The 26,237-nt window shown below is 33.3% G+C and overlaps 1 protein-coding gene, 1 long non-coding RNA gene and 1 pseudogene across 3 annotated transcripts in view; 1 reads left to right on the top strand and 2 right to left on the bottom strand.

Annotated features, from left to right (window-relative positions):
* Window positions 1-26,237, bottom strand: part of Atf3 (Activating transcription factor 3) — a 148,922-nt gene that overhangs the window by 25,241 nt on the left and 97,444 nt on the right. For both annotated transcript variants that reach the window (XM_074170057.1, XM_023158295.2), the window contains exon 2: window positions 9,119-9,679. In XM_074170057.1, coding sequence (XP_074026158.1) covers window positions 9,119-9,550 — 432 coding nt within the window. In that variant the 5' untranslated portion in view covers window positions 9,551-9,679. The remainder of the gene's footprint in view (window positions 1-9,118; window positions 9,680-26,237) is intronic.
* LOC111503866 (uncharacterized) lies at window positions 14,299-22,180 on the top strand. Its single transcript, XR_002721924.2, has 3 exons — window positions 14,299-14,497; window positions 14,549-14,756; window positions 20,810-22,180. It is a non-coding gene; the product is annotated as an uncharacterized lncRNA (long non-coding RNA).
* On the bottom strand, window positions 14,947-17,061 carry LOC141480199 (ubiquitin carboxyl-terminal hydrolase 2 pseudogene; annotated as a pseudogene).

The following is a 26,237-nucleotide window of genomic DNA, read 5'->3' as shown; positions in this document are numbered from 1 at the left end:
AAAACAACGCATAGAAAGTCGGCGATAGCGGTCAATAGGAGCCTAAATGCACCTGAAAGTATGACGTAGTTCGATTCAAAAACATGCATTTTCTGTGCATTTAAGGATAGCTTAAACGTTAAGCTATCTTCAAGCTTAAGCTAAATGTAGTGCAAAAAATTTTGGAGTTGAGTACAATAATTTTCTGCTCATTCACGAAAGATTTGAAGGAATTATGAATGTTTCTTTGAAAATTATATTATTCGGTGTGGGGGTTGATTTTCTGCCTGACAAAATATTTCAACATATGGATCTCTTGCTATACGCTGAAATGAATACATTTAAAGAAAAAATCCCCAACCACGAGATATTTGAAGGAATTATGGAATTTACTTCTGAAATTATATAATTCGGGGTGGGTGTTGATTTTCTGCAAGACAAAATATTTCAACATATGGGTCTTGTCCTGTAAGCTATAGTGAATGCATTAAAGGAGAAAATCCTCATCCACGAAAGAATTCGATGAATTACGGATTTTTTTTCAATTCATATATTCGATGTAGGGGTTGATTTTATTCCGACATATTCTAATGATGTTTTGTATTCTCGACAATTTTTAAGATGACAGAGTTATTGTCGTAATTGTTTTCATGGCTTGCCACGAGTTCAATCTCCATTTTGGGAGCCGCTGATTGTCGGTCTCGCGCGTCGCTTTGACAAATCCATGGCTAGGTGGCTGCTGTCACACTGATAAGAAAAGTAACTATCTAGTTCACCACAAGTTACTGCCTAATTTTAATTTTTTTTTTTACATTAATATACATCAAGTACCTATATACCAGTTGGTACTCATCAAGTCTGATAAATTTTTTTTAAGTGGACTTACACAGTAACTTACCAAGATGAATTAACAATGTACCTTTCCAATCTAATACCTACTTTTTTTCATAATATTGTCAGTGAAAATATCAAAAATATTTCTGATTTCTGCTTAAGCAATATTGAAAAAGAGAAATGAAAATTTCTATGTTTTTACCACTTTTATTTGTAACTGACGTTACTGCAGTTTCGTCCTATACGGACGTTTTCAAAGTTATACAATATTGTATAAGTTAAAAGTGGTAAAAAACATAGAAATTTTCATTTCTCTTTTCATTATGATTTCCTACCACGTAGTAACGGCTACATCCATCAATTTATTGAAAATGAAAGTTTCATTTGAAAGGTACGGGAACATATTTCTGTAATATGAATGTCTTAACTTTTGTCCAAAATTGACGCTGCTTTGCCGACCGTTACGGCGTTGCTGGTACGCCCCTGCAACGTTGTGGCACGGTCAATATCAACATTGCAACATTGAAGCAGCATTGCTCAGTGGGAGGTATCACAAAAACTACCTTTTAATTTGAAAAAAAAATTGTAGCGCACTCTTGGCGCAACATGACTGTCTTTCCTATCAAAAAGTACTGAAAATGATAACCTTTCATGTAAATTTTGTCCGACCTTGTTTTGTTCCCTTCAAAAGTTAAGAGGGGCTGGGCTATTTACGACCGTACTGTATTGAATAACTAACCCAAACAATTTATGGCTTTGATTTGGTGTTTTCAAATTCGAATTATATATATTATAAGTACATTCCTTTTGAGAATTTGAGAAATTTATTAACTTGTCTAATAAACTAGTCGAGTGAATTCAAATGATATATATATATATATATATATATATATATATATATATATATATATATATATATGTTTCGAAGGATATAAATAAGCATGAGAACAATGAATACATCTCTCAATGAAACTATAAGAAATATACCCAAATTTAGTGGTATTTTTTTATATCAATCAAACTTACAAAAATGTATAGAAATGGATCAAATAAATCTGGATGATAGGGTGGCATTCACAATTTTTGGATCATATTGGGCGTTTTTCACATTAGATTATTTGGGATGAGTGCAATTCTTAACCGTGATTCTTCAGTGTAACATCCGGTGAAAAAACTTGTTCTTTCAAGTACTTCACAAACATACATCTTTAATCGATTATACATTTTGATTGTATTCATTTCCTAAACGTTTTTATCATAAGGAATATTTTTATATTCTGTATATTCTGTAATAAACAGTATTGAATTTCAAATATCAACAGGAAGGAGAAATGATAAGAAAATTTGAAAGAGCTATATTTTTTGGAGTGGGGATGTGTTTGCCCCGTATAAAGTTAAGAGGTACACGAAATTCACTCAGTCCTCAAATAAAACGCAAGTCTGTATAGTTCATTGACGGATGAGGCATTTTTATTGCAGCAGAATTAGACAAAAACTAGGCACATGTACTTGTCATTTCAGTAAAAGATTTTCTTATCTTTTGGGAAAGAAAGTTTTTGGCTTTCTAATATCAAGATGGAGTAGTAGAAAGCCAAAAACTTTCTTTCCCAAAAGATAAGAAAATCTTTTACTGAAATGACAAGTACATGTGCCTAGTTTTTGTCTAATTCTGCTGCAATAAAAATGCCTCATCCGTCAATGAACTATACAGACTTGCGTTTTATTTGAGGACTGAGTGAATTTCGTGTACCTCTTAACTTTATACGGGCAAACACATCCCCATCCGTTAATGAAATATGCAGATTTGCATTCTATATATGCACCGAGTGAATTTGGTGTACCTGCCTCTTAACTTTACACGAGGCAAACACATTTAACAAAACACAACCGTCTTGTTATGCTTCGTGTTATCCCAATCTTAAAAGTGTATACATGAGTTTTTTCAAGACACACATTCTCACATATATGTACTCTTATTATAATTCCATATGTAACCCTAACATTAGCAGACCCGTTATTGATAATGATATTTGTGAATTTTCCTTATTTGAACACTATGCTCCTATACTTGTTCATTAGCATCGGAAAATTCTACAGATAAATGTTTTGAAACAATAGAATTTGAACCAGGTATTTTTCCATTATGATTGTTTTATCTTACATTATCTAAGTATTATTAGCTCATTTTTATTGAAACTCGTTTGTTATTTTCGTAAGCATAGCCAACTTATTTCTCCGCCAGTTGTTCCATTCACAACTGTCAAGCAATATAAAAATGAAATATGTTTGAATTATTTTTACATTTTAAACTAATGTATTTTTATTATTACGAAGTCGATATAAAATCAAAACGTTGGCCAAGCGATAACATCTATACAAACTAAAGGAATCAGCTGCTTTTTGGCAAATGCACCAAAACATATCAAATTTCGAACATATGAGACTGCTGGATGGTGGCCAATGAACGGATTGTGAAAGGTTTTTATTACTTTTTCGTTTTTATTCGAATGTTTTAATGAATGGCAGTGGCATCAGGCTTGATTTGCTTATTCAACCTACATAATAGTAAATAGACAATTCTTCACATGAATTGTTCACCAATTAGTATTCGATTCCGATTCTCATATACGAGGTAATAGTAGACTAAAACGGTCCACAAACGATTAAATTGGTCCAATCGTCTGAACGATAACTACGACCTGCGTGTTGCAGTTCCACCAGTTGTACGGCGCGGTTGAGTCGTACGAAAGTATATCATGCTTAAAATATGTCGAACAACTCAGTTTAATATACGATAAGCTGCACTGAATTCGAGGTCTTCATATACATTTTCAGTGGTAAAAATATAATAGTTAATCTTCCTTCCCCACTAAATGTATGTCTGATGACTGGTTGGTTTCGTAATCACTGGTCGTATTATCTCTATTTAAAAATAAACTGTTTAAAATCTGTTTTTCGTTAACCAGCTGTCGCACCCCTACGAACGACAACCCTCAGAAGTCGAAACTTGTGCGAGCTAAGGAATAACGAATTCTTAACTTTTAACGTGTGATTTCAATGAACTTTTTAAAGAATCATCGTCCATTCGTAGGTTATTTTGAAAGTTCATGAATTCTGTGGTCTGTAGTTCGTTAAATATATTGATTTGTGATATCATCCGAAAATAACGCGATTATTTACAGGAGCATTCATTATCTTTTTCAAAACGGTTGGTGCCATCCATGGTCAACAAACAATATACTAAATTCAAGTAGCACTTCATTTTGACATATTCACTGAATAGCTTACAAAACCGAAACACCATGATGCTTGCAAAAAATTTTATACTGGCCAAACGGTAGAATCTTTTCCCAAAGAATAAAAGAATATAGGAGTAGTTTCTTGAATGTGAAAACCAATTTCACATTTCTGCAACCCATTTCTTCAACAACGACTATGATGTATTACATTTGGAAGGAAAAGGTTCGAAACTCAATCTTTTGGAATTGGAATCCTGAAAGTTTACTGAATGACCAAATAGAACTGCATCCTTCCCTCTGTTGAATCTGTTTTCTGACGTGGAAATTGGTAATTATTTTTTTACGGGTCGATTTAGTGAGTTGGTACATTTTTTCATGTTTGCATTTTTCAACCCTGGTAAAATGATTGCTCATATGATTTAATTTGTTATATAAACACGTGTTAAGGTTTTGTAAACTGTTCAGGTGAAAATCTCACAATATATTGTTACTTGAATAGGTACGTTAAGTATCGACCAATTCCATAGTTGTACAACCGTACTCTTGGAAACTTATCACCTCTGCGGACGAAACGTTTCACGATCTGTCTTTACGATTTAAAGTGAATCCATTGTACGATCGGAAGCACAAGTTTTATCACCTTAAATTTTCAGTAATGAAATAATGAAGAAGTATTCGACCAAAACAAAAAGCTACATGTTGGATACAGAAATCTACAAAAGGTTGGTATCTCAAAAGGAGTTTTTGCAGACGACATTGTACTTTTCACAGAAAATGAAAAAATGTACAGAAAAACTCAAAAATATGGAACGAAGTAGTGAAAAAATGGAATGACAATAAACCTATATAGGTATAGAGACACATATATAAATATACAACTATATATATATACAGTGCTTTTCAGATAAAAGTATCTACCTTTAATAACTTTTGTAATACTGGTATTTAGGAAAAATCCAAAAACACGTCAATTTATGTTGGAAGGGGCAAGCATTATGGCTTATTTAAACTTACAGGAAAAGCCACCCCCTCACCCCTAGCATCATCCTTTTTTTTTTAATTACTTCTCATATTTTTTATGTAAAATTTGGATACTCCTCTTTGAGCTGATTTCAAAAATGTATAATACTTGTAGGTTAAAGTGGTTAGTTTATGAGATAAACAATTTTTCTTTTAATAGCACAAATTTTACTTATTTTTTACTTTCACCTTATTTACCTGTACTAAAATGGGTACATTATTTATTTTGTTTCGCTGAAATGGTTTACTCTTTGCAAGAAAAAATTGAAATTATAGGTTTATACTACCAAAATAATAATTGTGCAAGAGCTGCTGCTAGAATATTTAACGAATTACATGACGGAAGACATGCAACTCATAAGTATGTGATTCAACTGATGGAGAAATTTACCACAACAGGGTCTGTTTGCAATAAAGTGCATAAGCGAGAGGGACTCGTAAATAACGAAGCAATCCAAGTGGCAATTTTAGGGCAAGTCAGCTTAGAGGCTCAACAACCCCAATCGTTGTCAACAATAAGTAGAGCGATCGGTGTTTCATCTTCTACAGTTTTCCGAGTTCTACATAAATTCGAGTACCACCTATACAAAGTTAAGTTGGTGCACGAGTTGAATGAAGGTGATTTTGATCGTCGTCTAGAGTTTTGCGAATCAATGACGCAATTTATCAATAACAATCCACAATTGTTAAACAATATTTGCTTTTCTGATGAATGCTCATTTTCATTAAATGGCTTAGTAAATAGGCATAATTGTAGATATTGGGCTGAAAGTGATCCACATATTATGCGTGAATTCCATACACAACATCCCCAAAAGTTAAACGTTTGGTGTGGTATCCTAGGTGACCACATTGTCGGACCTTTCTTCATCAACGGAAATTTAAATGGTGAATCATATCTTGAGTTACTCAGGGAAGGGGTTGACCCACGTATTACAACAATAATAGAAAATGATGATAACCTTTCCGAAGATTTACTGGTATTTCAACAAGACGGAGCTACACCACACTATGCTATGCCTGTCCGACAATTTTTAAACGAAACATTCCCCGCTCGTTGGATAGGTAGAAAAGGGCAGATGATGGAGTGGCCACCAAGGTCACCGGATTTAACACCCCTAGACTTCTTTTTATGGGGGTATTTAAAAACAAAAGTTTATGCTACCCAACCAGAATCTCTGGATGATTTACGAGAGAGGATAGAAAATGAATGTCGACAATTAAATCCAGCCGTATTAAGCAATGTCAGAGAGGCATTTCAAAATAGATTATACCATTGTATGGAAGTGAATAGTACTCATTTTGAACACTTATTGTAACTTCATAATAAATAGCACAGTTAAAAAGATTAAAGAGTTTGAACTGTTGTACAACCCATTTTATTACAGGCAAATAAGGTGAAAGTAAAAAATAAGTAAAATTTGTGCTATTAAAAGAAAAATTGTTTATCTCATAAACTAACCACTTTAACCTACAAGTATTATACATTTTTGATATCAGCTCAAAGAGGAGTATCCAAATTTTACATAAAAAATATGAGAAGTAATTTAAAAAAAAGGGATGATGCTAGGGGTGAGGGGGTGGCTTTTCCAGTAAGTTTAAATTAGCCATAATGCTTGCCCCTTCCAACATAAATTGACGTGCTGCAAAAATTCTTGCTGTTAAATCTTCAACAGATTCTACAGATGTCGAATACACTAGGGATTTAAGGTATTCCCACAAAACATTTCAGGGACGTTAAATCCGGAGAACGTGTAGGCCAGTGTATGGGACCACGTCCACCTATCCGCCGATCATGGAATGTTTTATCAAGAAATTGATGGAAAGATTCGTTGAAAATGGGCCGGTGCTCCGTCATATTGGAACCACATCCTTTGACGAACCAATAGAGGAACTTCTTCAAGTAGCACAGGTAAAATATGTTCAAGAAAAACTCAGTAGTTCTGTCCATTCAAACGGAGAGAGAGAAGATATGGTCCATCGATATGATTTTCGATAATTTCTACCCAAATATTGACTGAAAACTTCTGATGGTAGCCTATTTTCAACATTCCATGCGGATTTTGTTCAACCCATAAGAGGCTGTTCCTTCTATTGAAATACCCTTTTCTTGTTAAACTTGTCTCATCCGTGAATAAAAAAAAAGTCGTTTGCTTCTTCGTACATCCTCATAAACCATTCACCAAATAATCTACGAGGGCCATAATAACCAGCATCTAGGGCCATGACCTGCTGGAGGCGAAATGGGTACAATAGTTGTTCACGTGCTACCCGATTTACTATTGATTGTGACACTTATAAACCATACCTTGGCCCGAGTGCTCGTGGAAGGATCTGCTGCTAATTGTTCAAGAATTTGTTCTTCCGTAACATTTTCTTATGTTCTCTTCGTACCCCAATGGTGTTTACTGAACTCAAAGGACCCTATTTCCTTCAATTGTTGATGCACAGTAATGAAAGAAGTGAAATGTGAATGATTGGATATCTATTTATATGCCATTGATCAATGCATACAAAAATACACAAATTTTTTATTCTTCTTCTTCAAAACCATATGCTGAGTGGATCTAACAATCATACTCCAACATAAAATTCAACAAATCAAGAGTACTTCGGTTTTCCGCAAAAATTGTTCAGATCTAAACACTTATTTGAGTGAAGTATTATGAATTTACAGTTAGGTTTGTTTTTCAATTGATATGTCAAAAAAATCATAGCAAGAAAGTAAGCGTAACATATAAGAACATCTTCTGAAAAAACAATAATACCCGAATATCATTGGCTCTTGTAGGCAATAGCTAAAATATTTGTAGTATTTTTATGTTTGTATCGATATCCGCCTCATCTCCCCTCTTTATTCGAATTAAATGTTGTACCCGCTATCACAATCACAATTACAATTTTAGATCCTTTGTTAAACATTCGAATTTGGTACCGACACTTTTTACTATCTCAAAGGGGACGAGAAGTGGGCTTGACATTCTCATGGTAGATACCTATATAAGGTAGATATAAAAGGTAACATGATATCGAGGTTGAAAATTGCCTAGCACCAAAATGTACGCTTTCGAAAGCGATACAAGAAACGTTTTGAAAAATTAAAATGTTGTAGAAATGAGTGTTAATTACTTCATAGCTGATGAATGTGTATATTAGTTTCTGAATTTTGGCGTTATTTTACTACAGTAACTTTAGTGTGCGGTTTTCTTTCGAGCATTTGGAATTGAGAACTTTGTAAGAATGGAGATAATTTTAAAAGTGAATTTTATTTTAAGATACTGCTTTGATCACCAGTTTACTACCTTCGGGATCGATATGTAATGTCGGGTTTGCTAACTCGGACTCGAATGAATGCGGCTCCGAGAAAAATTCTGCGGCTCGGCCCGATTTCGAATTGAACTGCGAGTCAAGCTGAACTTTGGCTTGAGTTCGAATACATCCCTACTTTCTAATTATCTTGTTTGTGTAGTTGTTTCAAAACATTCAGCTACTCAATTGTGTGTTTGTGATCATAGAAACCAAGAAAAATTAACAGTGCAATATTTATTATGGGAAATATCAAAGTATCGAAGTATCGTGACTGATCCCAACTCAACTACGACTCGTATTATCAAAAATTTACATGATTACTGGAGTTTTTTCCCAACTCCAAATCGTTAACGATTTGGTGTTGGGAAAAAACTCCAGTAATATTCATTAATACACCAAAGGTTCCAACCAGTGCATCATAAAAAAATTTACATCTCAGTGAGACCCCTATCCCTCATTTTTTATGCTGGAAGATTTTATTCACGTATATTTTACTTCATGATTACTTCAGAACTATTTTTTAAACAAAATACACTGTTATTAAATATGCGATAGTTGCATATCTGAAATCTACTGGATTTCTCCAGTAGATTTCAGATATGCAGTAGTCCTGCTTGAGGACGTTATTGTATAATGAAACACGGTCGCGATTTAATAAACCATTCGTAGTGAAAGCACATTAAACTTGGTTATTTTTATTTATTTCTAAACCTCACATGTGAAGAACTGTGGCTTACCCCAGGTTCCGTCTTGATCCTGTCGTCCTCCGATTCGCTGCATTCAATTTTCCTGACCTTGGCCACCATGTCCAGATCCAGGAGGTCTTCCCCGTCGCTAAGTTGTTTTCGTTTTTGCTCGATCGTCAGTTTGAGTCCAGCTTTTATCAGTTGAGAACACGTGTGTTGTACGCTGGGCGGGTTGGTAGTTGGTGACTCTACTTGGCTGCTGCAAGAACTATTCGAGTCGCTGCTCATGTTCAGGTTAGAGTTTTTTTTGGCAGCGTCTCCGAAGTTATAGCCATCTAACGGATTTGTCATGGCTATGAGGGAGTTTAGGATTTCCGGAGTGCGTGGAGTTGTGTTGGTGCTTTCCACCAGGAGGGTATTGACGGCGTTGGCCGCCGATTTTGCCAGGTCTACGTTTAAATTATACATAATATCACTTTTCATTACAATGAAGATCACAATCGACAAACGAAACGAGGCACTTATAAATTATTCACAGTTTGTTTGGTATTAACGACGTTTCGCAATCACTGGGAGTATAGATGTGGCTCTGAGTTTCCAGGTGAAGATAAACTGAAACAAGAAAAAAATAAATTCAAATATTGTTTGTTCATCAGTTTTGTCATATGATGTGAGCAAAATACAGTATACTGCAGGAAGTTTCAGCACTATCGATTCAGGAAAGTTAAACTGATATTTTCTTGTAGAGTTATGTGACAAACAACAATTTTCTAATTATCTCAGTTTCGAAGAAATAGTGTATGGTTTATGTATAACTATCATCCGGAATTATTTCAAATACTTTATTTGAGTGACTAGGTTATGCAACTCTCTCACTAGTAATTGTCACGCAAGTGGAGAAGCGTACTGCATCGCAATTTCTCCAATGGTAGATATAATTTCGTCAAGTGCATGGATCTGAAAAACACCACGTTGATGAACGTTTTGATTACACCAAAAATTCTCATTCAATGAAACAAACAAAAAATTCGAGAATTTGAAACGTCACACGAAATCAGCTGATTATTCAGATATTACCTTCGTAATTTTTAAAATTAAAGATACATTGTTTTTGATCGAAATATGTAATATTCCACAAATAACTAATATGTTACAGTGCGTTAGGTTTTAAATTGTTTTCTGAGGAAAGATTTATACGATTGGAGAGTGAATTCAGTTTCAACTTTTTGTTTTCCATATGTTTCCGAAAAATACTATATGTAATTACATAGTACCAAGTACATAATAACAATTAATCCATGTTGTCAAACTTGCGGATTAGACAGTAAGATCATAAATTGTTCAACAAGTTCTACAGATTTGACGCCTATTGATATAGATTTTTAGTGTGCCACCAAACAAAGAAACTTTTCACATAATCGGTATCTGATCCAGAAGTTGAGCAAATTTTTGAAGCAGATTATCATTATAATGAAGTGTGCAGCATCGAAAACGAAACAAATCGAATATCTTCAATAAAAATTTGTTGAGAGAAATATAAAAAAAAAAGTTGACATAATCTCAACTGTCATACCTCCTCTCCCGCCTCGTGGTAACCGTCACCCATAGAACTTGAATAGTATTGAGTTTGACACATCATAAAACAGGAAATGTTATAAGGAACTCATCCACGTAATTGCTTTCTATTTTGGCGTCCTTTTTTGGAAAAAAATATCATTAAGTAACTTCTTAACATTTACTTTTTAGGCTTGTTTTTTTGTTTTTTACGACAGTTCAGTGATTTAGCCTTGCACCACTGATGAGACCTGGTGGGTCGAAACAGTGCTGTCTGGTATTGGATCACAAATCCAGCCAGCTAGCTTGCAGTAAAAGCTGCAGTGAAAAAAGAGGACGAGTCTCGTTCAGTAGTCAATGTCGAATCTTGGCTTTGCGATTGACCGCCTTGGGGAGCCTCGTTTATCCTTGATATTCGGGGATTGAGTCTTCTGTCGATCCCGTAGATGGCGTCTTCGAACTGTTCCAAATGTAAGACAGCGTTTCAAGACTACTTATACTCATGTTTGCTATTCAATGGAGAATAGTTCGAGCATCTACTGTGAATTATTGCATTTTGAAATCATGCATTGTTTCACATTTTTTGGGTTAATAAAATGTACATTTTAAAACTTTTTGTTATATCCTGTTCACATAATCTTCATTTGGAATAAACAATTATTCCCACTAAAAGCCGACAAATGACAAGTTACGTAGAGGAAGAGTCTTACGAATTTCTACTAAAATTTCCTTTTTAATGATATGTCACATTAAGTACTTTTTTTATTCGACAGTTGAGGTTATACTAGAAAGATAACCCCTTGAATTGAAAATCTACCTGTTTTGGCATTTTTTTCTCAACAAGAATGTATTGAAGATCTGTTTTCAGAGCCTCATACAATTCGCAACTTTCAGTTATACCTACTTATGTACTCACTAATGAAAACATAATTAGGACTTGTAAATTAACTTCACATTTTTCCAAACTAGACCGGATCTCATTCATGATAATGAAATGCTTACAAGGAAAATGCCGATTGAATGTTTTTGTAGTTAGATGAAATAACATTGGTAAACACTATTTTCAAAATGAATGTTCGAATGCTGGAAAATCTCTGTACACACAAATAAATTCAATTACACTAAAATTCCATAATATTAGGCACTCAATTCTCAGAAATATTGCACTAAAACGAAAACATCGTTGTCAAATTGTGAATCTATATATTTTATCATTCTTAATATTTTATTAGAGGAAATATATAGAATCACAACCCGACAACAATGTTTTCGTTTTAATGCAATGATATTTCTGAGAATTTAGTGCCTACTATATTATGTAATTTTAGTATAACCTGTTACAAAAACATCAGTGACAGACCACACAAAATACGTTCTTTTGAAATTAAAAAAAGTGAATGCTCACAAATAAACATTGACTATTATTCCAAGTCTCTTCATAAAGTTTTAGTTAAATCACATAACAACTCCTTCTTCATTTGCCGTATTTTTTTAAAGTACTTTGCCTCTTTCTTAGCGATTTAAAGAAATCAGTTTACTTTATTTTATTATTCAATTCTTCACATCATACTGAAAATAAAGTAATGGTTACAATTACCTTACCTTTTCAAGATTCTGAATGCTCAATGCCATTCTTTGAAAGAAACCATATTTTTCTATTTAATTTATTTTTATAGCTTGTAATTACTGGTTTCAAATAATAAATTTTACTGTATTCTTCTTCTTCAGCAAGGACGACGGTATCCATTGAATTGCTTGACAAATGATTTATATTAATTAAAACTGAAAACGTTTTTAAGTAATTGAGTAATGTGTTGATTAATATGGACTGAATTTCGGTAAGGACGTAGAATGCTTTTTGGGACATCACCTTCGGCAGTTTTCAAACACTATATTTAACCGTTCAGTAGCGAGTAATCCATGGTTTACTAATGTATAGGGGCATATTCATTTATAGTTTCTACAGTTATGATTAGATGATATTTCATTTTTATCTCAACAGCAAAAAATTGGCGAGTATAATAAAAAATTAAGACATATTGAATAATTTGGTCTAAGTTACCACAGTTGTGGTCTCAGTTAAAGGAACACTACAAGATTCCAAAAACGTTAACAGAGATGCAGCTACCTTCGAGACATCGGTACCAGGATTCTTTATACATTTTTTAGAAAAAGTGATGATATAAATGAGAATTTGCATCAGCACTGTCCAGTCGGATGTACGGATGGATAATACTTGATCCTAAAAATGTAAACATTGGGAGTTATCGACAAAAGCCAGTCATACCATAAACTGGAAAAATTAACAGGCATTCCAAGACCCATTTCACGCATTCTCTTGAGTCAGTTCATCTTCATGTTGATATACGGCTATTTCCTTGTCTATATAAGACATTTGGTTTGAAACATTTCAAAAAGATTCTGATTAATAAAAACTTCAGACCCTAGACACGAATTTGGTATGGAAAACAATAATGAATATGTAGAACAGCAAAACTTTCATGAGTATATCTTCAAAAAACATCGAAAAAAATATTTTCGTGCCATTCACTTCAATTTTCAGCAGCTTTTGATGATTTAAAACGGTATGGATCACTACTCTCATGTATAGCAATACTTATCGAGTCCTGATGGAGAACTAACATTGCCAATATTTCTGAAACGGTTTTCATCATATGACAGACGACCATCCAATCAACCGGACAGATAGAAAGTCGATCAAATTTTTTTTTTTTATTTATTTTTAGTAGTTGAAAAAATATTTTGCATTGGATGGTAAAGATTTGTGGTCAAGATACCAGAATATCCATCAAAATTGTTCCACATTTGTCTTCATTCATGAGACATTCGAGTAGAGCTCGTCCAACTAATCTTCTGATTTTTGAATCAATAGTTTTTGAATGGTATACTTCAATGTGTTTCACACATCTGGATAGGAAAAATTTAATAGCTAAACCATTTATATACCAAAATAATTATCAGATTTCACGAGACATATACTTCCACGAATTGATAAACCTGTGATACATGTTTGTTATATTTTATATTTATATATTTATATCTTACTTACTTAAGTTTTCATTATGTTTAATTCGAAAATTTCAATAAATGTATCTATCAATATCTCGTTCAAGAATTGCGTGAAAAAGTAAATATTATTTACTAAGAAAATCAGTACACTCAGTGAAGTCAAAGTTTCTAAAATACCAGCCTATACTTGAAGAAAAACTGAAATACAGGGTGTTTCCTAACTCTACGGTACGAAAGTTCAGAGGGTTATTCGTAAGGCAGTTTTGAGAAAAAAAAGTTCTTATGAACAAATGTCCGGAGTTGCTTCGTTTTTGAGACACAGGGAGTTGAACTTAAAACAACGGCATTTATAAAATATCATAAATATTCTTACCACCGATTTAGTTGAAATTTGCTACAGTTATTTGAAGTAATAAGGCGTGTATTTAGTCCTAACTAGAATGAAATTATTAGGTCCAGTGGAGTCTCAGTGGGCACCACAACCAACAATATTGGAAAAAAGTACGCGCCACTAACTTATTCTAGGTTTTAATTTTTTAAGATTAGTCTACAAAAAGTATGATTTTTTTGTCGCTTGTGTTTTCTTCATATCTAGCTTCGTTTTCGAGAAAAAAAAATGAAGCCACTCATATAATGAACACCTGCTTTGGAGATCAGCTGACAGTGATAGTGTTGTCATATCAGTGAAAGTCAGAGTTGTCAATTATTAGTGATTCCATTATGAATAATTTTAGTAACGCTGAAATGGCTGGCATGCACTTTATTTATGGATTAGCAAATGGAAATGCAGAAGAAGTATAGAGGATAACAAGGTGGATAATTACTCTTGGCTGATTTCTCATCATGGTAATCTACTGAAACAGCTTAGGTGCAACATTTTCAACAACCATATTTCAGGTGCTGAATTGAATTGAATGATGCCAGTATCGAGTTCAGCTACGACAAATCATTTTGCTTCCCGATACAAGCAAAAACCTAGTGTTTTCACATTATAATGCAATTTATTATTTTGGTCACGTTCCGGAATAAGTCATTGCTCCCGGATGGTTGAATGAAATGAATCATTTGAGACGTACTACTTGCAAATATTCGCTTTTTGACAAAGGTACTTTAGAATTCAGGTCTCCATCCAATGTATTTATTGTTAGTCAACCATATGACAAGAAAAATATGTGAAAATACTACGTTTCAGCACAATTTTCCTTTAGAAATGATTTAACAGTAATTATTTGCGAGAAGTATTGAAAATTGTCGAAACATTTTTTTTATTAAAACATTTAACTAGATAATACATAACATTAAAATGAACAGCTCAAAAATAACTTTACAAAACGTTCAAAGGTGCGAACTCGTTACATCCTTTTCATAAAGGAGGATGTATGCATCGCCACTCACAAGCGATTTTGGTGAAATTGGTGACACTTGTGAATCATTGTATTCGTGCCACGTGCCATTATAAGGATGTCTGCAGAATGCTGTATAATGTCCGCTGTAGGTAGACCCATTGTGATTCGAAAGTGCATATAGATTATAGCGACAAGTAGTCACATTATCTGCTGCATAATAGTTCATATCTAATCCATCTACAGGAAATTCGATGGCAACATTTAACTTGCCTCTACATCTTTCTGTTAGAGAAAATCTTTCAAAATGAATAACTAAAATATGGGGAAACTTATGGATCGATAGACACTTTGTGCATTTTCTTCTTTCTTTGCAACTTGAACACGTCGGTTTTTCATGTCCATCCAAAGTTTCCTCTCTTGTGAAAAAATCCAAGCACTGTGATAAACTCAATTGGTCAGTTCTTTCTGGTATGGGGAGTGACAAATCCCAGAAACGATCGAAGGTTACAGATGAGTGTCCACAATGTGTGCACTTCATCGTGGATTTTAATTGACCAACGAAATTATCTACAATCTTAGAGTTATATGTATTCAAATAAATCAGCCATGACTTTTGTGCTTTTTCGTTGTCGCTCAATTTTTCGTTAATCTCCGTTAAGATCGGTTTAGGTTTCTCAATAATTCTATTAATATCATCATGCAAGCCTTCTAAAAGATAACGAAGGAACTCCTGGGCGTCTTGATGCGCATGACCCATGAATCGAGGGGCAAAACTCTGAATCTGACTTTTTAAGGAGACTGTGTTCACTGCTCTATCACATGAATTTTCTGACCACAATTCCTTGGTAACTTCTGCAAAAGCTTTGATTAAAGCACACTCCGAACTAGAAATATTAATATTGATATCTTTCATGTACTCATCTTTTTTCAAGTATTCCAGTAGCCATCTCGTATTGGATAAACATTGGATTACACTGTTCATGAAACAGGTGTTGCCAATATTTTTCAACCCATTAAGCCCAAGGGTTTTGACTGAGGAACGTATCACTGATCCAATTGTGTTGTAGCTGTTGGTGATACGTTCGCCAGCGCTGTTTTCTTTCCAGTAATCACGGATGCAATGATGTTTCCCATCATTGGACCAACGGAATGAGGAATTTGAAGTTAAATTTCTTGAAACTGAATCAGATATATTGATGGTGGTTTTTTCGAATTTGGGAGAGGAAGATAATTCCAGAACTTGTTTATTTTCCTCTGCATCTTCTGAGACAATTGGGAAGTGATCAATCTGCTTACTCCATTTTGCGATGTTTATAGGAAATTTTGATTTGATTTGTGGGTTCTGGAATATTTCATCTAATTTTTGAGTAGACGGAAGAATACCCAATATCGATGTGGCATTTCCCCTTTGGATGGCGATACTGATTCTTTAAATTAAAAATGAATAGGCTTGGTTGTCACTGGTAGAATTCATCATTCTTCTACCAATTTCTTTCAATTGCTTTCAGAAGCATGAGATCCAAAAACACCAAAGGTTTCAATAGCAACAGAAAAGAAACAGTAGGAACTCAGCAAAGTGGAGTATTTCCGAAATTTTGATTTTTTTGCAATCATAGCAGCTGCACCAGTGAAATTAGACGTAGCGGCAAGGTGTGAAGCTGCAACTGTATTCACGCAGGTGAAGTCCCAAACCAGAGGCTTTCAAAATTTCCAAGGAATTAGACTCATCCCGTCTGGACGCTTTCCATCATCTCGACTAACACCAAGGGGTTCAAGAACTGAAGAAACCTCTGCAGTGGCTAGAGCTCTTTTTATAAGATCATTAATGGAATGATGTCTTGAAAACCTGCCAGAACTGATTTTACAACTTAGGCCATGGTAACCATTTTCTTCTACAGTGGTTCCGCATCTGCATTTATGACTAACACAAATTGAAGAACCTAACCGAAGACCTATCGAAATCCTAAAAGATGCATCATCTAAGAGGGTACCCAAAAAAGCCACGGAAAGAGCATTTAGCCAGGCACCAGATTCTTTGGACATAACAGCTTTGAGTCTAGCCATTTGAATATCGAAACGTTCAGCTGACTCACGAAGTTGATTATGAACCAAATTGATCATTGGATAATCTCAGGCTTTCTGACACTTTTTATTTTCGGGAAGGGTATTTTTTGTTGGGAGAGTAGCTTGACTCCAAGTGATATCTTCGAATTTATTATTGGTAATTTTTTGTAAAGATTGGCGTAAGGTGGAATCGAATTCTTGTAACTCCTTTTGACATATCCAAGTTGGACTGCATCTCAAGGTATACAATAATTTGGGGATTGCCAAACAGTATTTCAATAGAAAATATGCTATATTGGAAGGAAGACTATTGAGACGAGATGACAGTAGAATTAGAAACTCCGTTTTCTGTGTGAGACAACGTGATAAAGACTCTACAGTTCTACAGAGAGAGGAGCTCCCAGTAAAGACCAGTGTGTTTTTGGGACAATTTTAATTTGTGGAGAAATTATTGTGAAAAGATTAGTAAGCAGCTGAAAAGGGGCAAAAATTTCACATTTTTCGAGATTTAATTCAAGTCCAATATCATTAGTGAGATAAATTATTTTTTGAAATTCTTGGAGAACAGAATCTATATTACCACCAATTGAACCATCGTCTAGGTACCAGCAATTAAAATTGGTGTTGATAGACTTTGTCAGTTCATTCAAAGTGAGGCAGAAAAGAGCAGGACCTAGAGGATCGCCTTGTTGAACCCCTCTCTGAGATAGGATAGTATTTTTTCCAAAGTCCAAAAATGTTGAATTTCGATAACATTGGTTGATAAAAGGCAAAAAGGTGAGGAATAATTTCGTGGGTTTTTTGTGAAATGATATTTCTGTGAATCATGTTGAAGGCGTTTTTATAATCTAGTTTAACAAAAATTTGAGAAGATGGATTGGGATGCTCATTTAAAAAGAGACGTGCAGTATGTGCAACTGCTTCGCATCCCCCTGGAGTTCCAAAACCAAATTGAACAGGACGAAATAAATTTCCTAAAACACCAGAAACATCAATCCAAAATAATTTCGCTACAAGGCGAAGAAAAATGGTACCATTAGCAATGGGGCGAATGCCACCACCTTTTTTTTAATGCTATCAAAGAGGCACCATACAAAATAGGATAAATATCGGGATTCAGTCGACCGCTCAGCAAAAAGTTACATAAAGAAGTCAAAGAAGACAGAAGCTTTTCACCTTTACAACCAGAACTTTTTGATGTCAAGTCTTGTAAATGGGAAGGTCTGAGGGAGTCTATTCCTCCTGCTGAACCAGTGCTTTCAAGACTTGTTTTTTATCAACTTGGAGTGGAGTACAGTTTGTGTCAGGTATAGTCAGCGGGATGTTTAGCTTGAAGTTTAGTTAACGTTATATCATCAAAATCTGCAAAACTGTCCGTTGAAGTCAAAATACGGATTGCCGAGGTGAGATCGCCATACGAAACTTTATTTATTACAGATTTTGAGAATTTTGTTTTTTTTTTACATCGATTCTCGAATTTGTTGATGGAAATTTCTGGACAGGCATTGGAAATGTTCTTCTTGATGAGTGAAGTGAGAGACTTTTTACGATTTTCTTTATGTGGTGGAAGACAAAAGCAATTCTTCTGTCTGGGTCATCGTCTCCAAGTTCTTGAAGGATTTACATTTTATATAGATGAAATTTATGTTATTTGAGTATTTTCCTTACAGATTCGCGGGATAATCCGGTTGCTGTAGCTCCCTGACGAGTCGATAAAGTATGATTCATTGCAAACTATCCGAGTAATTCAATTTACGGTGATTCGTCCAGTAATCTTGGTTGATCCCGTTTTTATTCGTTACAATACCAGTTTCTTGAAATTTTGATACTATTTGGCGAATGTATACATGACTTACATTTCTCTCCGGGTGCCTGTGGCTAAATAATTTAGTTGTTCTATACCATAGATGAAAATCATTTTCACACGTTCAGCTGTGTTGTACACCATTTTTGCAGATAAAAATTTCCCGTGTACAACGTATTGAAATAATAATCAAATATATCAATAATAAAAGTATCGTTTCTCATCTTGAAATAAAAAATACAATACAAAAATACTTCTCAAAAATGAATATTTCAAACACCGCCTTTTTTGTTGCTTTTACTTATCAACTAAGTCAATTTTTTTCAGGTCAAATAAACAAAAATATTACAGGCATAAAATGTTTAAGAGTCTTAATATTGATGCCAAGATGGTAATAAGCATGTTTTCAAACATTTTTCGAAATAATGATACAAAATAAAATTTTAATCTAAACAAATAGTGTTTTTTTTTATTAACAAAAACTCACTATATCGAATCTAGCTTTGTAGGGGATCCTTAAAGAACATTTCTTAATAGCTTTTACATATGGTATCACAAGTAGAGGGTTGTCATATATAAATATGGGGCGGCTGGGGGCGAGGGAATAAGTGAAAGCAAGTAAACGAGTTTATTTGTTGTGATGCAATCATTGTTTCATCTCTTTCTAATAGACTTATATCGTAAAATCTTGGATACAAACACAGATTTTCCTTTTCATTATGTGTTTTCCTTCCTAATGTGGAGACGCACTATCTTACTGTCAAATTCCCTGCAGCATTTATGAGACGGCTCAATAGTTTTTATTTAGTAATCTGCCAAAACTCCTATCAAGAAGAGGAATAATTCGGGAACCCACTATATCAGCCCGCACAGTAAGCTTTTGGGGATGTTGTGTGTGAGTTTTCGTCATCCGTATTTCGCCAGATGATGGAAGCTATAAAATTAGTTTAAACATGAACCCACTGTATATACTTGTAGTCACTACGTCACTTAATATAACTTCGCAGGGATACCAAGAACTCAAAACCAATTACCACATCCTGAAACATACGTAGCCACAATTTCTATTGTATCAAGCGAAGCTCAATAGAAATCAAACCATGTTCATAATAAATTGGAATTTAAGTGTATAATGATGGGTCAGCAGACTTTTTAGGATCATTATATCCGTTCATAGAACGCTGCTTTTATTATCCAACTAAGTACTATAATTATTTTACATAAATGGAGAAAATGCATAGTTATTGAAAATGTTCACGATGTAGCAAATAGTCGGGGCAAGTTTACAGCCTTCAAAAATATTATTTTAATTGAAAATGTTTGTTTGGTTCTGGTTCTACGAAATTCAGGTTCAAGGACGTCAGATCATGCGCAGTTGATATAGAACGTTCTGGTTTATTGAGGATAAGTTTGGATCGACGAATCCTCTGTTCTGGTTTCGACTGCGAAAAGATCCTAAACTGACTTGAACCGTCCCGAATCGTTCTTGCTCTCGTGGCTGAACTGTTGAGAACTGTTCCCGCTGCTTATAGGCATTCATGTGAAAATTTGTTTGGGCTATTTGAGGTTAGTTAGATAACATTTGAACTGACTACAAGGATACGCTACATAACAAAATGGACATGATCAACAGTATTTTCTCGTCTTCATCATCATCATTCTCACCTTCAGACGATGATGAACCAATTCTTCAAATTCTAAGTGCTGCGGAACTTTTGAGACACTGCCCAAAAAACGAACAATTTAGTGAAACTACAGTGGCCTTGTTTAATAAAGACGAATTCAAACAGCATTTTAGGTGTATTGATATTGTTGAAAGAATGTTATGCTCATACCTTTGTTGAAGTTTGTTTCATTTGTGTGAGTGATAGATACACTGTATTTCATTATGATTATTATTATATTCAATGAGAATGGCCAATAATGAAAATATTCATTTTGTAGAGTGCACAGAAAAGTGAGTTTCTCAACCGGCCTTACTACTGAAAGAATCGGAAAGTTTTCCTAAATGTAGCACTGGATTTGAAATTATCTCACCTGAAAAGTTCATCCAGATATTTTTGTGGTTCACTGGACATTAAGCTGTTGGATTCCGAGATGTTGCAGACAGGTTCAATGTTACAATAAGTAAACTGCATATTATAGAAGGAGTATCATACTTCATTTCTGGTTTGTCAGAAAAATTTATCAGGTGGCCTACTGATGAAAAAAAATTTGAAATTACTGAACATTTTAAAACCATGGGGTTTCCACGTGCTTTGAGAGTCATAGATGGCAGCTCTGAAGATCCTGTATCTTATTATTCTATTCATGTAAGTGAGCAAGGATGTTAAAAATTTTTAGAACTTTTAGAAAGATATTTTCATATCGTGTCAACCTAAAAATTCAAAGTATTCCCATTAGTTATACATATCGGCATGTATTTCCGTAGATTTCTAGATATTTCCTTTTTATTTTCAAATTTTCACAAATTATGTTTAAACATGTACCTATATTTTTTATATATGAAATTTTTGTTTTTGAAATATAACTTTCTGAATAAACACAACTATATGGGCTGCAAAAATATATTACCTGAGTAACATTTGTGTGTGGCTAGAGATCATTTCATTATCTTTTGAAGTTAAATTTTTTTGAATATTTGTTTATGTGTATGTACTTGGTTTCATGTGTAAGAACTTCTTCAATGAACATTTCTTTGCATGTGCAAGCTGTATGTGACCATGAAAAAAGAATCAGATACATACTCATTGGATTTCCTGGATTAGTACAGGATTCAAACATCATCTCTTGAAGAAAAATGTGGTGATAATTACATTTTAGGAGACAGTGCCTATCCATGCAAGACATTTATTAACACCATATAAATTCAGAAAAAAATTATGTGTAACTGAGGAAGAGTATAACAGAAAATTAAGAGGTAATTGAACATACATTTAGTATACTCAAACAAAGATTCAGGATGTTGTATCATGTCAAATTAACAAAAATTTAAAACATTTGCCACCTAATTAGAGCTTGCTGTGTTTTATATAATCTAACTATTGATGAGGATATCAGTTTGTATTAGACAAGTGAAGCTATTGTAAGAGATAATTTAGTAGCAGATGAAGATGAAGAAACTAATGAAGGTCAGAACAAACCAGGCTATGCATTCTGAAACTACATAGCTAGTATATTAAATGTTTAGATTATTTTTAAATTTTTCATGTAAATTAAATGTAATGTAGATTATTTTTAATGATGTAAAGCTGTATTCAGTAAATTAAATATCAATTATTGCTTCAAAATTGTTGATAAATTATGAAATTTCATTAAATCATATATATAGCACATTATTATGGTATTTTGATACAAATTTGAATCAATGTGAAGCATAAATACATCTTTTTCACTGGAAATGTCTGATGTATACCAAGGGAAATCATGTGATGAGCTAACTGAAGATCCTATTATTTCAGTACATAAAAAAATATTTTTATCATAAGATATTTGCTCAAGAAAGAGGCTGTATTGAAGTATAACCACAATCTCAATAATTGAAATATGCCTGTTTCTAAATTAAGAATAGATTTTTTCATCTCCTAAAAATATATACAAAAATCATTAGGAATTTCTGAAGAAAAATATATATTGAAACAAGTTTATTTTAACAAATCAAACATATCTAGAACTAAAAAAAAATATATCAAGTATAACAAAAATGCAGCACATATATATATAAAAAATTAAAAATTGAGTCAGCAACTATTGAACTTATTTATAAAACTCATTCCTATATCACATAAACAATAAATAATGGAATCATAAATTTCCTTACATCATTAAAACTCAAAAAAAAACAATGTTTCACCAGAATACCAGTATCTAATAACTATGGAGAGCTGACAGTATTGTCAATACCAAAACACTGTTTCAATATTTTGATTCTTTTTTCCTGTTTTCCAGCTTTTTCTTCACCATTTCAAGTTTCTGCTTTTGTAAACTTAGCTTTTCAGCATAGTACGTTTTTAAATAATTTTCAATATCTATTAATATATCATTTCTCTTTGTGTAGGATGGGGTATGGCGTATGATCATTTTCTTCATTATTCAAAGATGTTGAAGGTGTATTTTTCAAAGGTAAATTTTGACTTTCTTATGTTGAACCTGAGATTTCAGTTACTCTCCTAGAAGGAGCTATTACCTCAGATGAAGTTAATAATATTTTTGGTGTTATATTCAACTTTTTGCCAAAAATTACATTGAATTCATTTTCATATGGAAAATCCTTTCTACCTCTTCCTGTTCTGTTATTATTGTCTACTTCTTTTTCATAGGATCTCTCCAACACTTCAAATTTATTCTCACATTTTGATGGGCCAATGGTGATTCTAAATATATTGGATGAATCAATTGATATTTTTTCCCACATTTTCTTGACAGTTTTTATTTCTCCTCTCCCTATTTTTGGTTTGTATACTTTATATAATTCTAAAAGTACGAGAATTATCACTCTACTGAAAAAGTTATCTATATCTTCGTCTTCTTTGTTGGGGATCAAAAATTCCGAGAATTGGTAACCTTCTGGAAAATATTTGATTATTAATGATATAATAATCATGCACATTTTTACTAGGTTTTTATCTGACAGTTGGAAAAATGATGAAAAATGAAAAAATACATTTTAATATACAAGAAATTTTTTAATGGCAGCCAATCCAGACTATGAATATATTTCAAGTTGCCTGCCTACTTGCCAAATCAAAACTCTTCATATGACAGATAGCACAGTGGTCTCCTCAAAATGCTTTCTGGTTTCACCAAGTGTCCGAGACTATACTGGGCTGTTTGGGATTTTTTGCTTATACGCATCATGTCTTGCGCAGTTTCCAAACAGTTTCGAATGTTAGAACCAGAACAAACCTGTTGAGAAATCAATGGGTAATCTTTTATATGTTGTTCCTATGAAGGTAACATTTTTACACTCTGTATAATCCTTCAAACTTAACAGGAAATGTTGCAGGGTCACATTGAAAATCGGAATCATTTTCCTACATGAACATTGTTTAAATTTTGTTTTACATCAGTTTTGAAAGCAATTTGTTTTCAACACTAGATAGCTTCAAGAGTTGAAAGGGGACTTTGATGTAGTAAAACAGATTTCTACCCGGTGCCACAGTAACAGTGTTAATACAAGTATGTCACCAATGTCAATGTGAGAAAATACGTTCGATCTTTTGGTTTTTTACTACATAGATATTTTAATATGTTTCAAATTTCTTCATACTAGTTTAGTTGATGAGGCAAAATGGTAGTTGCTGTGTGTGTCTCACACATCATATATGAAAATAAAAACTAATTGAAAGTGATTGACGTGGAAGTGAAAAAAAATTATTCAAAGATTTGAACTGGTTGTTTGAATACTACTTCAAAATTTATTTTTTTCCTGAATATTTGACTTTCCAACAAGCAGGTAGGTATGATCTGTTTATTAAAACGATTTACATCCATCCACAATAATAATATTCCGTTGTGTTCAATTTCTGTTTTGAATCCAAATTAGTTTAGACAATAGTTTGTTGTAGAATAAGTGCCTGGAAAGTAAATGGCCAGATTATAAATTGAAATTTAATATTCAAGCAAAACACATGGACGTAGAGCTTCACTTTTCTGCAAGACTCTATATACATATATATATATATATATATATATATATATATATATATATATATATATATATATATATATATATATATATATATATATATATATATATATGAATTGAAGGGGTTATATTTTTAGGAGTGATTAATTTTTTGGGAAAGAAAGTTTTTGGCTTTCTACTACTCCATCTGATACAAAAAAGAGGGATGAGAGAATCTTCCAAAGAAAGGAAGGAAGTAATCAATTTGAAACTCTATACATGAATGTGTAGATCATGCAAAGAAGTAACTTTCAGACACAAACTAAAAGAAAGTCCTCCTGAAACAGCTACTTTCATATAAACATTGAATTACACGAAAGAAAATAATTCTTTCGAAACAAATACTTCTATATGAACACTGAATTATACAGAAGATACTTTTCTCTACTCTGTTTGTATTTCAAACATTTTTTGTGGAATAAGAATCAGATATCATTCACATGAGTTCTACTTTGAATGAATGGCAATAAATTGTACTCACATGGAACACTGTCACCCTCACTGGTAAACACCGATGTTTCGCCTTAAGACACTTGCCCTAAGGCTCTTCAGTACCAAATTGGATAACATTATAGAAAATACACACACTTCATTCATGAATTACGATTTTGAATGTCACGGAATAAGCTTGATCTGCTTATGTCATCGATGACATCGTAATGACATTCATTCACCTATTTGATTTAATCCCAGCCAAGAGGAATCTTATTTGAATTGAAGAGGTTATATTTTTAGGAGTGATTAATTTTTTGGGAAAGAAAGTTTTTGGCTTTCTACTACTCCATCTGATACAAAAAAAGAGGGATGAGAGAATCTTCCAAAGAAAGGAAGGAAGTAATCAATTTGAAACTCTATACATGAATGTGTAGATCATGCAAAGAAGTAACTTTCATGTATAGAGTTTCAAATTGATTACTTCCTTCCTTTCTTTGGAAGATTCTCTCATCCCTCTTTTTTTGTATCAGATGGAGTAGTAGAAAGCCAAAAACTTTCTTTCCCAAAAAATTAATCACTCCTAAAAATATAACCCCTTCAATTCAAATAAGATTCCTCTTGGCTGGGATTAAATCAAATAGGTGAATGAATGTCATTACGATGTCATCGATGACATAAGCAGATCAAGCTTATTCCGTGACATTCAAAATCGTAATTCATGAATGAAGTGTGTGTATTTTCTATAATGTTATCCAATTTGGTACTGAAGAGCCTTAGGGCAAGTGTCTTAAGGCGAAACATCGGTGTTAACCAGTGAGGGTGACAGTGTTCCATGTGAGTACAATTTATTGCCATTCATTCAAAGTAGAACTCATGTGAATGATATCTGATTCTTATTCCACAAAAAATGTTTGAAATACAAACAGAGTAGAGAAAAGTATCTTCTGTATAATTCAGTGTTCATATAAAAGTATTTGTTTCGAAAGGATTTTTTCTTTCGTGTAATTCAATGTTTATATGAAAGTAGCTGTTTCAGGAGGACTTTCTTTCAGTTTGTGTCTGAAAGTTACTTCTTTGCATGATCTACACATTCATGTATAGAGTTTCAAATTGATTACTTCCTTCCTTTCTTTGGAAGATTCTCTCATCCCTCTTTTTTTGTATCAGATGGAGTAGTAGAAAGCCAAAAACTTTCTTTCCCAAATATATATATATATATATATATATATATATATATATATATATATATAT

Source organism: Leptinotarsa decemlineata, unplaced genomic scaffold (assembly GCF_025532065.1).
Source record: "Leptinotarsa decemlineata unplaced genomic scaffold, Ldec_3_MD MMD2_P_RNA_scaffold_6, whole genome shotgun sequence".
NCBI lineage: Eukaryota > Metazoa > Arthropoda > Insecta > Coleoptera > Chrysomelidae > Leptinotarsa > Leptinotarsa decemlineata.
Note: the sequence above shows the minus strand (reverse complement) of the source record. Positions and strands in the feature narration are given on the sequence as shown.